General features: G+C 43.3%; 1 protein-coding gene across 2 annotated transcripts in view; it reads left to right on the top strand.

The window, feature by feature from the left end:
• The first annotated feature begins 1148 nt into the window (after nt 1-1148).
• The window catches only part of Ube2l3 (ubiquitin conjugating enzyme E2 L3), a 45327-nt gene continuing 31609 nt past the window's right edge, over nt 1149-14866 (top strand). Inside the window, exon 1 of one of the 2 annotated variants that reach the window (XM_034515059.2) lies at nt 1149-1252. In XM_034515059.2, the coding sequence (XP_034370950.1) occupies nt 1226-1252 (27 nt within the window). In that variant the 5' untranslated portion in view covers nt 1149-1225. Of the gene's footprint in view, nt 1771-14866 lie in introns of both variants that reach the window. The other variant, XM_076942536.1, reaches the window with a different exon arrangement.

Below are 14866 nucleotides of genomic sequence, written 5' to 3'. Positions count from 1 at the left end.
TAAGAGTACTGACTGCTCCTCTAGAGGTCCTGAGTTCAATTCCCAGCAACCACATGGTGGCTCACAACCATCTGAAGAGAGCAACTGTATACTTGCTTACATAAAATAAATAAATTAAAAAAAAAAAAAAAAAAAAAGACCAAAGAAAAGATTCCTTCTAGTGAGCACATGGAAGTTATTCATGGAGTACAGGTACTCCCAGCACTTGAGGGTTGAAGCAGGAGGATCAGGAGTTTAAGGTCATCTTTAGTTATATAGTCAATTTTGAGGTTACCTTGGGCTACATAAGACCTTATCTACATCTCATCCCCCAGCCTCCAACACCTCTCCACTGGTAGAAGCACTGAGTGTAGGGGTTGCCTTCTGGCAGTTTCTTTCTTTTTCTCTGGATCTTTCAGCCATTACTAGGATCATAGTATGTAGCATAGGCTGGTTAGAATTTATAGTCCTGCCTGCCTCTGCCTCCCTCTGCAGGACTTAAAGGCACAATCCACTTATCTTCGGCTGTTCTGCTCTCTCTTATTCATAGTATTCCTTTAGTGAGGCTTCCTGAAAAGTAGATCCTTGTCGTTATTGTGTGGGGGAGGAGGCTCTATGTGAATGTTAGTGTGGGCATGCACACACATGCATGTGGAGACCTGAGGTCCATTGCATTCTTTCCTTGTTTGCACTTTACAGGTTTTCTCCTTGAATCTGAGGCTCAACAATTCAGTTAGGCAGGTTAGACAAAGAACTTCAGAGATCTACCTGTAACTTCCCTCCCCTAGTGCTGGGGACCATACTTGCTTTGTATGTGGGTTCTTGGGAATCCAAACTCAGGTCTTTCTTGATCAGGCAGGCACTTTTACCGACTGTATCACGTCTTCAGTAACAGAATAACTTTCTCATTTCCCAGTTTTGATTTCTTCACAATGTTTAGCAGTGCATGAAATAATCTTGATTATTCGATTATTTTGTGTACACACTATTTATAGTGCACCTACTACGTACCAGGCACCGTATGCATTTGCCGTCGGATTGGAGGCTCCATAAAGTAAGGATCTTTAACTGTCCAGGTCACTCGTGTCTACACGAGATTCTAAAGCACCGGGCCCCACACACAGTAGGTGCGCCTCTATTCCGCTCTCTTCCCGGTTAGCCCCTCCCCCGCTCCAGGAAGTGAGGGGGTTCTAGCCGCCTGGCCTACCGCGATGCATTTTGGGAAAGCAGCAGCACCAGATCCAAGATGGCGGCCAGCAGGAGGCTGATGAAGGTAAAAGCCATTCTCTGGCGCTGGCCAGGCGGGGGGCAGCGTCCCCGGGCCGGGACCCCTACGGCGGGCCGCGGTTCCTTGGGGCGACGCCGTTCTTCATCCCTCGTTGCGGGGCCCCGCTGTGCCGCGTGCGGAGAGATCTAACGGGGCCGCTTAGGCCGCAGCCTGGGCGGGAGCGCAAGGCCGCGCCGGGAGCCGCCTCCGCCGGCCCCTCGGATCAGCCTGGGCAGTTCTCGTGCCCCCTCCTCCCGGAGCGAAGCCCGGCCCTCCGTCGCAGCGGCCGCGGTCCGGGTCGAGGACGCCGTTTGTCTGTGGGCCGGGCCTGGAGGCCCCAAGCGGGGCGCCCTCGGGGAAGAAAGCCGGAGCCCCGGCTGGGAGTCCGCGCCGCGGAGCCGCCCGGTTCTGGGCCGCGGTCGCCGTTCTCTGAGCCCCATTCCGCCAGCCCACAGCTCCGGGACCGGGGAGGCTGCGAGGCCCGAGACGGGAAAGGAAGGAGGAGGGCAGGCGGCCAAAGTTAGGTCAGTTAGTTGGTGGTCTTTTGAAATTGTGTTGGGTCCTCGCAAACTGTCGCCTTGTGACTGCACAGTCACACAGCGGACAAGTTCCGACTCTAGGAAGGCGTGGGGTCGTCCCCCCGCGTAGCTAGGTTCACTCTTCTATCCACCTCTTAGTCATCCTCATCTCCTTTCTCTGATGAAGCGAAGGGTGGGGGCTGGCCTCTGTCGTTGGAGGCCAAACCTGCCAAAGTTTACAAAAATAACTTGGTATACGCACTTTGTATCTTGAATGTATCGGAGCGTCACCACACTAATTGGCTCCTTTGGTGAGGCATACAACACAGGTGCTCAATTGAGTCCTTCACTAGCAGATTTGCCGACATTCTCTAAAGATAACCCGCCAGTGTTTGAGTGCTACCTGGTAGTGCTGCGGAGCTCTCGCCGGACCGGAAATACAAAAGGCCGGAGGAGCTGAGAACAGATTTGTACTTGGTTGATGGAGTCAAAACAAAAGAAACAAAAGAAAGCCATTTGCTCACTGAAACCTAGAGAGAACATTTAATAATAAAACTACAGTGGAAATGGGCACAAAACAATTGTGATCAAACTCCTTATCTGTTCTGCGGGTGACACTCCATCCTTTACCTAAAGGAAAGGAATGCTAATCACTTCCGTGTTCAAACCCCAAAAGTTGTCATCCCTCGAGCCTTGTGGGTTTCAGTTTAGGAAGATTTGTGAATGCATGCTGTTTCTTGTAATTTTGATGAAATGAATTCATCCACCCTCTCTCAGGGCCCCTTCTATATACTTTTCCCTGGCTACCTTTCTTGGACTACAGAGTTTTTTTTCTCTAAAGCAAATATTTATTTAGTCCTTTCCTTCTGAAATCCTCTCTGGTTCCATCTTTAGCAATTCTAACTTTAAACATTTTTAAATGTAAGTGTCTCTGTCTTTCTCTGTGTGTGTCGGGGGTGGGGGTGGGGTGGGTGCACATTGTGTCTGTGTGTGGGTGGGGGGGTGCACATTGTGTCTGTGTGGGGGTGGAGGTCAGAGTAGAACTTGTCTGTTTCTCTTTTTCCACTATGGGTCCAATGCGGCTCGAACTCTGGTGGGCAAGCTTACCTGTGAGCTATCTCACAGCCCAATCCTATCTTCTTACTTGGCATGAAAGATCTTTCTTAGAAAGCAGTTTCCCAGTCTCACCTCCAACTTAAGAGTTTCCGGATGCCCTTGCACCTTATTATTGCAACAGCTACCATTTTCCCAATTTTTAGTGTGTGCTTCACATTCATGATCATCAGTCTTCTCTTTGAGTTAGATACTACTTTTCCTGTTCTGTAGAAGAGAAAAGAGAACACAGATTTTGTTGGCTTGCCTCTGACTACCTCACAAAGGAGAAAGTAATGTGTGCCTTATCACCAGACGCCATGAGAGTCTAAAACAAAGCTTCATGATAGTACTCACTCTGTGTGTTGTGTTTGCCCAGCCTGAGAAAAGCTCTCTTCTCTTCTGGAGCATTCCCTTTCCTTCCAGAGGAGTCCTGGGGTCATCACCTACACCTCTGACTTTGTGCTCTCCCAGCACAGCTCTTACGTTTCCTCCTTATGACAATCAGTTATGCTGGGCTTTGTGGGGTGGCCTTTTTTTTTTTTTTTTTTTTTTTAAAATACATGGTTTCCCTGTGTAGCCCTTGGTGTCCTGGAACTCACTCTGTAGACCAGGCTGGCCTTGAACTCAGAAATCCGCCTGCCTCTTATTCACTAGTGCTGGGATCAGAAGCATGTGCCACCAGCAACCAGCATTGCCCTTGTTGTTGTTGGGTTGTGGGTTGTTTTTTTTTTTTTTGAAACATGGTCTTGCTCTGTATCCCAGGCTGATTTAAAATTCAAAGTGATTCTCCTGCCTCCTCCTGACTGCTAGGATTACAGGAATGAATCACCAGGACCAACTGGTATCCCCCTGGTCTAGCACCATTGATCTGGTTTGGAATTCCCAGGCTGTTAGACATCTAGGAGGGGAATCACAGTTTTAAAATTGTTTCATAAGCCGGGCGGTGGTGGCGCACGCCTTTAATCCCAGCACTTGGGAGGCAGAGGCAGGTGGATTTCTGAGTTCGAGGCCAGCCTGGTCTACAGAGTTCCAGGACAGCCAGGGCTACACAGAGAAACCCTGTCTCGAAACCCACCCCCTCCCCCCCAAAAAAAATTGTTTCATAAAATTTGAGCTCAGGAAAAAAGTTTGAATACATAAGAATTCAAGCTTACTGTACTTAAGTTCTTTTTTGTTTTCAACACTCAAAATTAGTCTATTATCTTAATTTTTCCCAACAAGGCAGTTTGAGTTTAGATAGATTGGGAGAGTTTTAATTTTAAATGACTTATTTTTTATTGTATGTGGTTTGGTGTCTGCATGTGTGTCTGTTTGAGGGTGTCAGATCACCTGGAACTAGAGTTACAGACAATTGTGAGCCACCATGTAGTTTCTGGGAATTGAACCTGAGTTCCCAGTGTTCTTAACCACTGAGCCACCTCTCCAGCTTCGATTGGCCGAGTCCTAACTAAGGAGTAGACCCCACGGTGAGGTGAGATGATAGAAGAGTAGATACAGTTTTTAAAGTTGTGGGTCTAGATACTTTCAGTTCAGGTAGGAAATTCTGTTTATATATTGATGATCATTGGCTTTGAGAGTTTAAACTTGGTTAGTTAATTGCAGAGCAAAAATTAAAAAATAAGCTGGGCTTGGTAGTACACCTGTTATCCCAGCACTTGAGAGATAGAGACAAAGATCAGGAATTGAAAGCTACATAATGCGTTTGAGGCCAGCCTGAGATCCATGAGATCTTACACAAATGAATGATTGATTCAGTGCTGGTTGATCAGCAGTACCGGTGCTTTATGAAGGAGTGGTGAGGAACTGAAAGTTTGATTTTGTGTTTGTTGTTGATTATTATTGTTGTTATTATCAAGTATTTTTTGGCTTTTTTGAAACAGGGTCTTACTATGTTCTGTCCTGGAACTCACTATATAGACTAGGCTATCCTCAACATCCATCCGTCTGTCTGTCTGTCTGTCTATCTAAACACACACACACACACACACACACACACACGATACATATATATCAACATAGGCTAGATCCACAGACATCTGTCTGCCTGCCTCTGCCTCCCAAGTGCTTCCAAGTCTTGTGTTGTTAGTGTTTTGCTTTCATGATTGTCTCTGTACCATGTACTTTCCTGGTGCCAGGAGAAGACAAAAGAGGGTGGATCCGGGCCACTGGAGTTGCAGACAGTTGTTGTTGAGCCACCATGTAGGTACAGGGAATTGAACCCAGTATTTGTACCCACCAGGTGGGTGCAGGAAATTGAATCCTTGAACTAATACTCTTAAACAATGAACCATTTCTTTATTCCTTTAGACATTTCTTTATAATGGTGGATTGTTAACAGGTAGTATAATACAACAATAATAAAAAGCACATATTTATATCTATATCTGAATATAAATATGGTTGAGAAGCTATTTTAGGAAAAGTGAATTTGAGGAAGCTTACATTTTTTTATTTTTTTAATTTATCTCTGTTATCCATATAAGTATTTTGGATACATGCATATTTGTGTGTTGCCTGTTCAAGTGCTACCCTCTGATGTGGGAAGAGGTTTTTGTTGGGTATGATGGCACTTTAATCTCAGCACTCTGGAGGCAGAGGCAGGTCGATCTATGTTGTTCAAAGTCAGCCTGGTCTACAAAGCAAGTTCCAATTCATCCAGGATCATGTAGAGACACTGTCTTTAAAAAAAAAAAAAAAAAAAAAAAAAAAGAAAAGAAAAGAAAAGAAACAAAGAAAGAAAGAAAAGAAAGAGAGAAAGAAAGAAAAAGACCTTTAGGAACTGAAATTATTGTGATGAGTCATGTGAGTGCTGGAAATTGAACTTGGGTCTTCTGCAAGAACAAGTGTTAATTCTTGAGCCATCTCTCCAGAGGGGAGTTTTGAGAAAGTTTTAAATTTAAAAACATTAGCAAAAAAGATTTGCGATGTTAGCAAATCATTAAATACATTTTAATTTGCAAAGCAGCTAATCCAGAGTTGAAGGCAACACCTAGATTGTAACCATTGCTTTAATCAATAATAGGGAAATTGGCTACAAAGCCCAAACTATTTTAGAAATTGATTGGGCAAATCATTTGTTTGCAGCCTCACCACATCTTCCCTAGGGCCCTCCCATTGGATAGCTTCCCACAGGGGCTTTTCTCTTGGAATTTTGTGGACTTACAGGCAGGAAAGGTAACATTTTGTTAGTTTTATGGTATAATAGTGGAGCCAAGGAACTGGGATTTGTAGCATTCTTAGAGTGCTTTTGAAGTAGTATTCCCTCCAAACTTCACACTGTGTGTGTGCTTTCTCAGTCTGCAAGCATGGACCAGGACACAGGCGTTATTTAATAACAGCTCATTCCTTGGAATTTATTGTACTAAGCAGTAAGCTATTTTGCTCTTGAATACAGGATTGTATCCTCCCAGCTTGGTAATTAACTATAGAACAATGACAGGTTTGGTAATTAATTATCCTAAGGGGTGAGGGGAGAGCTAGGTGTGATGGTGTTTTTATGTAGCTATTAAAGAGCTTGAGGTAGGAAGATCACTGGGAGTTCCAGGCTAACTTCCAACTTAGTGTGTGTGAGACTCCAGTTCAAAAAAAGAAAAGAGGAGTGAGGGAAGGGCAGGCTGGCTGGCTTGCTTGCTTGCTTCCTTCCTTCCTTCCTTCCTTTCTCTCTCTTTTCCTTCTTTTTCCTTTTCCCTCTAAGACTTGATTACTCCGTATCTCTGGCTATCCTGGAACTCACTTTATAGACCAGGCTGGCTTTGAACTCGGCGACCAGTCTGCCTTCCAAGCACTGGGATTAAAGGTGTCAACCACCACCTCCCATCACTGCTCAACCTGTAAGAAGTTTTTTACATGATGTTATACATGATAAGCCATCATAAATGGCTTGAATCCACTTTGGGAATAGATTCGGGGATTTTTAAATTAAGAAAAGTATTTGTTTTTTATTTGTGGTTTGTGATGCATGGTATGTTTGAATAAGTGGTGCATACATGTAGAAATCAGAGAACAAGTTTTGGGAGTTGGTTCTCCATTATGGGTTTGGGGATCAGACTTAGGTCAGGCTTAATGGTAAACAGATTTCCTGTTGAGCTGTCTTGTGCTGGGAATTGAATATGAATGCTTACAAGCCCATGTTACATTTCTGTCTCACTGCACTTGCACTTAAAAATAATGTATTTCTTTTTGTGTGTGCATTAATGTTTTGCCTGCATGTATGTCTGTATGAGGATGTTACACATAGTTGTGAGCTGCCATGTGGGTGCTGAGAATTGAACCCAGGTCCTCTGGAAGAGCAGTCAGTGCCCTTAACTGAGGAGCCTTCTCTCCAGCCCCTGTGTTTGCAATTTTTATCTTAAGATTGTGTATTCCAGTAAATTGAGACTAAGTGTGTGTGTGTGTGTGTGTGTGTGTGTGTCTGTCTGTCTGTCTGTCTGTCTGTGTCTGAATACCCAGGGTGCATGGTAGGTAAGTATTCTACCACTAAACTATGTGCCCACTTCCATCCTCCCTCTTGGTTATTTTATTAAAATTTTCGGGACAGGGTTTCTCTGTGTAGTCCTGGCTGTTCTGGAACTCATTCTGTAGACCAGGCTGGCCTTGAACTCATCTGTCCACCTGCCTCTGCCTCCTGAGTGCTGGGATTAAAGGTATGCACCACCATACTGGGCATGTTTTTCAACTGCAGTCTGGAAATTGGTTGTTTCTCTTTCCACCAAGGATTCTGGTTAGGCTTGAGCAGCATGTCCCTTTATCCTCTGAGTCATCTTTTCTTGGCACTCTGGATTTTTTCTTTTTTAAAGATTTACCTGTCTTATTATGTACATGAGTGTTTCACCTGAATCTGTGTCTGTGCACCATCTGTGTAGTACCCACAGAAGCCAGAAGTGTCTGATCCCTGTAGAACTAGAGTCACAGGCAATTGTTAAGCCACCACATGTTCTGGATATCAAACTCTGTTCCCCTGGAAGAGCAGCCAGTGCCGGTGTTGTTAACTACTGAGCCATCTCTTTAGCTCCAATTCTGGATTTTTGGATTGGTGTCCCCTACAATCACTACTCCTCCTCAGTGTCAGGGATCTACCTCCGGGCCTTGTAACGCTATCACTGAGCTGTATCTCTGACCTCTAGTTCCCTTTTTTGTCATACAAAGAATCCAACCCAGGGCCTTAAGCATGCTAGGCAGGCATTTTCCTAGTGAACCATCCACTTCAGTATGATGTGTTTGTATCTTCTCTGTATCAGAGTGATTTCTTGTCCTTTGAGAATCTGCTTAAAGGTACCTAATTTAGGCCCTGATGAATGAGTTATGAAAATGGTATGCATCTAGCTCTCAGAAATTCCACCTGTCCATTGGATACCCAATTTCTTTCCAAATCAATGGTAGCATGCCCTGCAGGGAAAGACACTTCAGCCCCCAATACTGAGGAGTAGGTGGCTTATGGCCTAGTCCTTTAATAATTGAATAAAATTTCAGTAGTTGAAGAGAAATCCTTGTGGGACTGTATATTTTTCTTCCATCTAGTGATGACCTGTTTAGAATGTAGACCACTGAAGGTGAATCCTTCTCCCAGAGTGTTTATGGAGCCCCAGAAACTTCTCTCAGCTTCCTAAGCAGACAGCCTGCTTCTGATATTGTATTGTCCCCTCCTTAGATTTTAGTTAGACCAGCCCAGTAGGTGCTTTCCAGCAACACTGAGGAACTGGCCTGGTTTTACCCTTGGGTTGGCTGGATAGCATGGGTGTGCCCTCCATTCTTGTGGGTCGTGTCTTGGCCAAGTTTTCCAGCTAGCCTTTGGAAGAGATGTTACAGGTGATACAGATGGACTTAAAGACCGGTAGCAGAGCCTTTGGGTTTCAATTGCAACCCTAGAAGTGTTGGGAGAGGATGGGTGGTGGGATAAGAGAGAAATTGAGACTGTCCTTTATCATACTGGTGGGGGCTAGACTATAAACTACTTGGCAATTGAAGCTTAAGTTCTCAATTTCTGAGTCTTGTGCTTGTCACATTTTAGACAAGTGGTCCTGAGTAAGTTAACTTTTGCCTTAAGTTACTCCATCTATGTGTAGGTTCAGTGAATTAAGATAAATTAAGTATTAGCAAAGTATCTGTCATATACTAAGATATAGATATCATTATAAAGGTAAAACTACACTGGGCATTGTGGTGCAGTATGGTCTCACTTTGTAGATCAGGCTGGCCTCAAATCTGAGTAATTGCCTGCCTCTGCTCTCAAGTGCTGGGAAAATAAGATGCGTACTGCCACACCCAGCAGTTTGTTTCTCAAAATTGGAAGAGATCTCTGAACTAAAGTAAGAGAGAAACTGAGAATCCTGTGTATGAGTGTGCCTTTTTTCCTTTTGTGTGTTTTTCCAGTGAATGCATGTGCGTTGGTGGTACACACCTAGGTGTGTGTGTGTGTGTGTGTGTGTGTGTGTGTGTGTGTGTGTGTGAGTGAGAGAGAGAGAGAGAGAGAGAGAGAGAGAGAATATGAGAATATGAATGAATATGAACCAGTGTGTTGCTTTGTCACTCCACTCTTTCTCCTTGAGGCAAGGTACCCCACTGAACCTGATCTTGAAGCTTGCTGTTTGGAGAGTTCCAGGCTAGCCTAGACTACACAGTGAGACCCTGCTCCTCCCTCCAAAGGTTTTCCCCCAGTCTGTTTTTGAAAAAATGAGAAGAGTATGGAGAATTGGCTCAGTGGTTAAGAGCACTTGTTTGCTCTTGCAGAGGACCCAGCCTGGACAGCACCCATGTCATTCAGTCCCAGTGAATCCAAGATGTGCACAGAGGTACATTCAAGCAAACATAAAATATTATATAGCACATAAAAGGTCATAACACATAGTCTTTTTAAAAAAATTTTAACATTTATTTTTTTAAAATTTGTATGGTCAAATATTTTGCCTGCATGTATATATGTGCAGCCTGTGCATGTCTGATACCATAGGAGGTCAGAAGAGGATGTCAAATCTGGAGCTGGGATTACTGCTGGTCTTGAGCTGCCATGTGGGTGCTGAAAACTGCGGCCTGGTCCTCTGCAAGAACAACATGTTCTTTTAACCATTAAGGCAACTGCTCCCCTCCTCAAGTCTCTCTTTTTTTTTTTTTTTTTTTGAGACAGGGTTTCTCTGTGTAGTCCTGGCTGTCCTGGAACTCACTCTGTAGACCAGGCTGGCCTTGAACTCAGAAATCCGCCTCCCAAGTGCTGGGATTAAAGGCCCGGCTGTCCTCAAGTCTCTTTTAAGATTCTAGGACCCTCAGGGGCTTTGGAGAGCAGATGCTGATGGCCTTAATTCAAAGATGGAGCTGAAATGAACTTTAGAGCCAAATTCACTGTCCAGCTATTGGGCTCTTAGACTTTGCTCCTGTTGTTTGGGTGGCTATTCTTGGGTTTTAGGGGGTGGTTAGTAGTTTGGATTCATTTTTAAAAATAGTTTTGGGGGTAACCCCATGTGTGCCAAACAAGAATCTGAGGTATACCCTAGTTCTTGTAATTTTGGCAGTTCTAGGTCTGTATTGTTGTCCTTTGTTATTTTACTGTATTTTGCTTCTACCTTAGCATAGTTGAGCAGTAGTTTTGATAGCTGCTTACCCAGCAGGTGCCCACTTAACAAAAGCAGACATTATTGTCAAAGCCAGCACTTACTGGTAGGATCTGTTTATTTCACACTGCCTGACTGACTCTTCACTAGTAGGCTAAGAGAGTATAACTCAGAAGGCTAGTGAACAGCCTCTGAGCTCTGTAAGGTGCTGACTGCTTGCTTATGGCAGTAGTTCTTGTGACCCTGCCCTCCCCACCTCTAGCACTTCACTGCAGACCCGACTCTTCCTGCTCTTACTAGTGTGACATAGGCAATTCCTGGTTTCTTGTTCTTTGTCTCTAGGTCTGTTGTGGGCAGGGTTGAGATGGTGTCTTAGTCCTTGAGCTCTTGAGTTTAGTTGAGTCTTGAGTCCTTGAGTTTAGTTGGGGTTCTGGACTCTGGAGTCTGTACTGTAATGTAGGTCAACAATGTTAGGCACACCCTTCCTTGTTCAGATGAAGACAAACACATTCCAGGAGCTAGGCCTATGAGAAGCTGCCAGCCTATGGATCTAGGCCCTGACTGGGCTTGCCCAGGGATGTGTAGGCAGCATTTCCTTTCAGCCTGTGTTGTAGCTGTCTTTAGTTATACTCTCTTAGATTGACCTGAGGCCTAGCAGTGTGCTGTGAGAGTAGCAGGGACCTAAATTATATGTTAGTTTTTGCTTTTAACTCATTTGTTTCTTTAGACCTTATGAATATCCTCATACTTACAAAGAAAATAATGAAATGGCTTCACAGAATTATGATAATAGCTATATTATGTTAGTTGTAATAATAATTATGTAGAAGCATACAGCTTGATCCATGGAAGATGCCATGTGGGCATGAGCCATTCTCTCCCATTTGCTGAAAATTAGTTGAAATGAGATTTACATTAAAGCATTCTGAAGGATTATATTTAAATTTGCAGTATATGTAACCACATTAAAATTGTAATTTCATTGTCAAGCAGTTTCACTATACAAGCTTAGAAAGTTCTCTAATAGTAAAATCAGACATTTTCATTTTATTTTATTAATATTTATTTATTAACTTATCCTGTCTGTCTTGGAAGTCACTATTTGAACAGACTAGCCTCAAACCCAGCTGCCCACCTCTGATCAAAGGCATGCACCACCATGCCTCATTTTTACTTTATTTTTATTTTAAATTGTATGTTTGTGTATTTGTAAGTGTGTGTGAATACATTGCCAGAAGAGAGCAGCAGAGTCCTTGGAGCTGGAGTGTCAGGGGGTTGTTAGCTGTCGGCTTATTAGGTGCTGGGAATAGGAACTTGGGTCCTCTGTTGAGCCATCTTTCCTCCTCACTCTTATTTTTTGAGAAAAGCCCTCAGTATGTTCCCTTGATTGGTCTGGTCTCACAGAGATTTGTCAGGCCTGTGACACCACTCCTGGTAAAATCACTCATTTTGATGAGTTACACAAAATCAGGGAGGTGCTTTTTTTATACTGTTAATGTCCTACCAGTTGTGTATGTGGTGTGTGAACCTGTCTTACATATCCAGTTCCATCTGATAGGGTTTTTTAGCCAGATAAGAAGAGCGTAAAACAAAACACTGACTAGCAGTGGAAGGCTAGGGACATTACCATCCTTTATTTTTTTCTTTGTTTTTGTGTCTTGAGACAGGGTTTCTCTGTGTAACCCTGGCTGACCTGGAACTCGATCTGTAGACCAGGCTGGCCTCCAACTAATTGAGATTCACCTATCTCTGCCTCCCCAGTTTTAGGATTAAAGCTATGTGTCACTACTGCCTGGCACCTTCGTTTGTGTGTGTGTGTTTGTGTGTGTGGTGTGTTATGTGCACATGCCAACACACACTTTTAAAAAAATGCATTTATTTATTTGCTATAGGGGAGGGAGGAGACACATGTTTTTGCCAGAGAGCATGTAGAAGTCAGAGCACAACTTGTAAGAAAAAGTTGGTTTTCTCCTTTCATCATGAAGGTCCTGGAGCTTGAACTCAGGTTGTCAGGTTTAGATTGTGAAGTTTGATGGCAAGCTCCTTTACCTGTTGAGCCATCTCACCAACCTTCTATTTGTGTGTTTATCTACCTATTTATTTATTCTTAAAATATTATTTTTAAATATGTATATACATGTGTGAGAAAATGTATACATATGTATACTGGTGCTTGTGGGAATCAGAAAAGGCTGTGATGCCCTTTGGAGCTGGAGTTACATGCAGTTATGAGTTGTTGAAAATAGGTGCTGGGAACTGAACTCAGGTCCTGTGCAAGAGCAGTATGTGCTCTTAACCACTAGGCCATCTCTCCAGCCCAGATTTTTTGAGCTAGAGTGTCACTGTGTTACCAGGCTGTCCTTGAACTTATTCCTGCCTCTACTTTCTCTAGTGGTGACAAGCTCATTTTTGTAAGTATTGGCATGTGCGAATGTTACTCAAAAGAAGTTAATAAACCTTTCTAGAATATTGTACAAGAAATAGAAGCACCAACTTGTTTCGCCTATTTAGTTTTCTTTTTTATTTCTTGAATTCTTTTCTTTGAAACAGACAGCCCTGGCTGTCTTGGAACTCACTGTGTAGATAGGCTGGGATTAAAAGTATGTACCCACTATGCCCAACTTTTTTTTTTTTTTTTTTTGGTTTTTGGTTTTTGGTTTTTCGAGACAGTGTTTCTCTGTGTAGCCCTGGCTGTCCTGGAACTCACTCTGTAGACCAGGCTGGCCTGGAACTCCCAAGTGCTGGGATTAAAGGCGTGCACCACCACTGCCAGGCCAACTTTTTTTTTTTCTAATTATTGTGTATGTACATACAGACATATGTATATATGTGTGTGACTGTGTGTAAGACACACAACTGGACAACTTTGGCGAGTTGATTCTTCCTTCTCTCTCTATGTGGGTTCCTGGTATTGAACTCTGTCATCAGGTTTGGGTGGCAAGTGCCTTTACCTGCCGAGCCATCTTGCTGGCTCATATTCTGTCCATTTCTAATGAAAGTATAAATCAGCATAGCCCACTGCTTTATGTAGCTGTGATAACTGTAGAAGGTCTATCCTGGCCTTGGTCGGACTCTGGACCTGCTTTATGAGAAGTCTGTGATTTGGGCTTCTCTGAGACTTTGCTTTCTCTCTGTAGAATGGCACATTTGTTCCTGCCTTGCTCTCAGTCTGGGATGTAAAGCTCTGATCACATCTTATGTGCTGCACATTGTCAACAGTAAGGAGTGTCGTGACAGCCAGCTCTACCCCACCTGCCTTTTCCTTGGCATGTGTTTCTGATTGTTGTTGGAATCTTGATGATCCTCTGAACTGATGCCCTTAATAGATAAATGTGGTTTTAATAAGATTTTAACATGTCTATGTTTCAGTTCATTTCAGAAAGCTTTGTGTGAATAACTATAAACACCCTCAATTTCCCTCTGTCACATTATATATAGACAGTTTAAAAAAAACCTACATTGTTGTATTTTAGATTTTAAGAAACATGATACAATTAAGGTAAAGAATGAAATTAGCACAAGTAGATAAAGCTTGCCTGTAAATAATAAAGCCCTAAGAAATGACCTTTTTTTTTTTTTTTGGTAAGGCAGAATCTTCAGGTGAAGGGTAAGACCTGTGGGTAGGGTATGTTTAAATCTAGGCCTATCTGACTCTGTAGCAGCCAAATGAAAACATCACTTGTAAGTATGATACACAAAATTGATTCTGGAGCAGTTAAGAATGCTTGTTACCCTTGCAGAGATCCTGGGTTCGAGGCTTGAGAGATGGCTCAGCAGTTAAGAGCACTGGCTGTAGCTGGGCGGTGGTGGCGCACGCCTTTAATCCCAGCACTTGGGAGGCAGAGGCAGGCGGATTTCTGAGGCCAGCCTGGTCTACAGAGTCCAGGACAACCAGAACTACACAGAGAAACCCTGTCTCAAAAACAAACAAACAAACAAAAACAAACAAAACAAAACAAAACAAAAGAGCACTGGCTGTTCTTCCAGAGGACTCATATTTGATTCCCAGCACCCATGTGGTGGCTTACAGTCATCTATAGCTCTAGTCCCAGAGGATCTGATATCTTCTTTTCTCCATTGTTTCTTTCTTTTTTTTTTTTTCCCCCAGACAGGGTTTCTCTGTGTAGCCCTGGCTGTCCTGGAACTCACTCTGTAGACCAGGCTGGCCTCGAACTCAGAAATCTGCCTGCCTCTGCCTCCCAAGTGCTGGGATTAAAGGCGTGCGCCACCACCGCCCGGCTCCATTGTTTCTTTTGCACATGTAGTATATATACACTTCTGCAGACTCACGTAGATATGCATAAAAAATAAATGTTTTGAAGGAGAGCAGGGAGGGGCATATGGGAGGATTTGGAGGGAGGAAAGGAAAGAGGAAAATGTTACGATTAAATTATAATCTCAAAAAAACAATTTAAAGAAATGTTTATATATATTTGTTAGTTTGGGTTCTTTCGTTCTTTTTTTTT

Source organism: Arvicanthis niloticus, chromosome 12 (genome assembly GCF_011762505.2).
Source record: "Arvicanthis niloticus isolate mArvNil1 chromosome 12, mArvNil1.pat.X, whole genome shotgun sequence".
Taxonomy (NCBI): Eukaryota; Metazoa; Chordata; class Mammalia; order Rodentia; family Muridae; genus Arvicanthis; species Arvicanthis niloticus.
The sequence above is the reverse complement of the archived record's forward strand: the minus strand, read 5'-3'. Positions and strand labels throughout refer to the sequence as shown.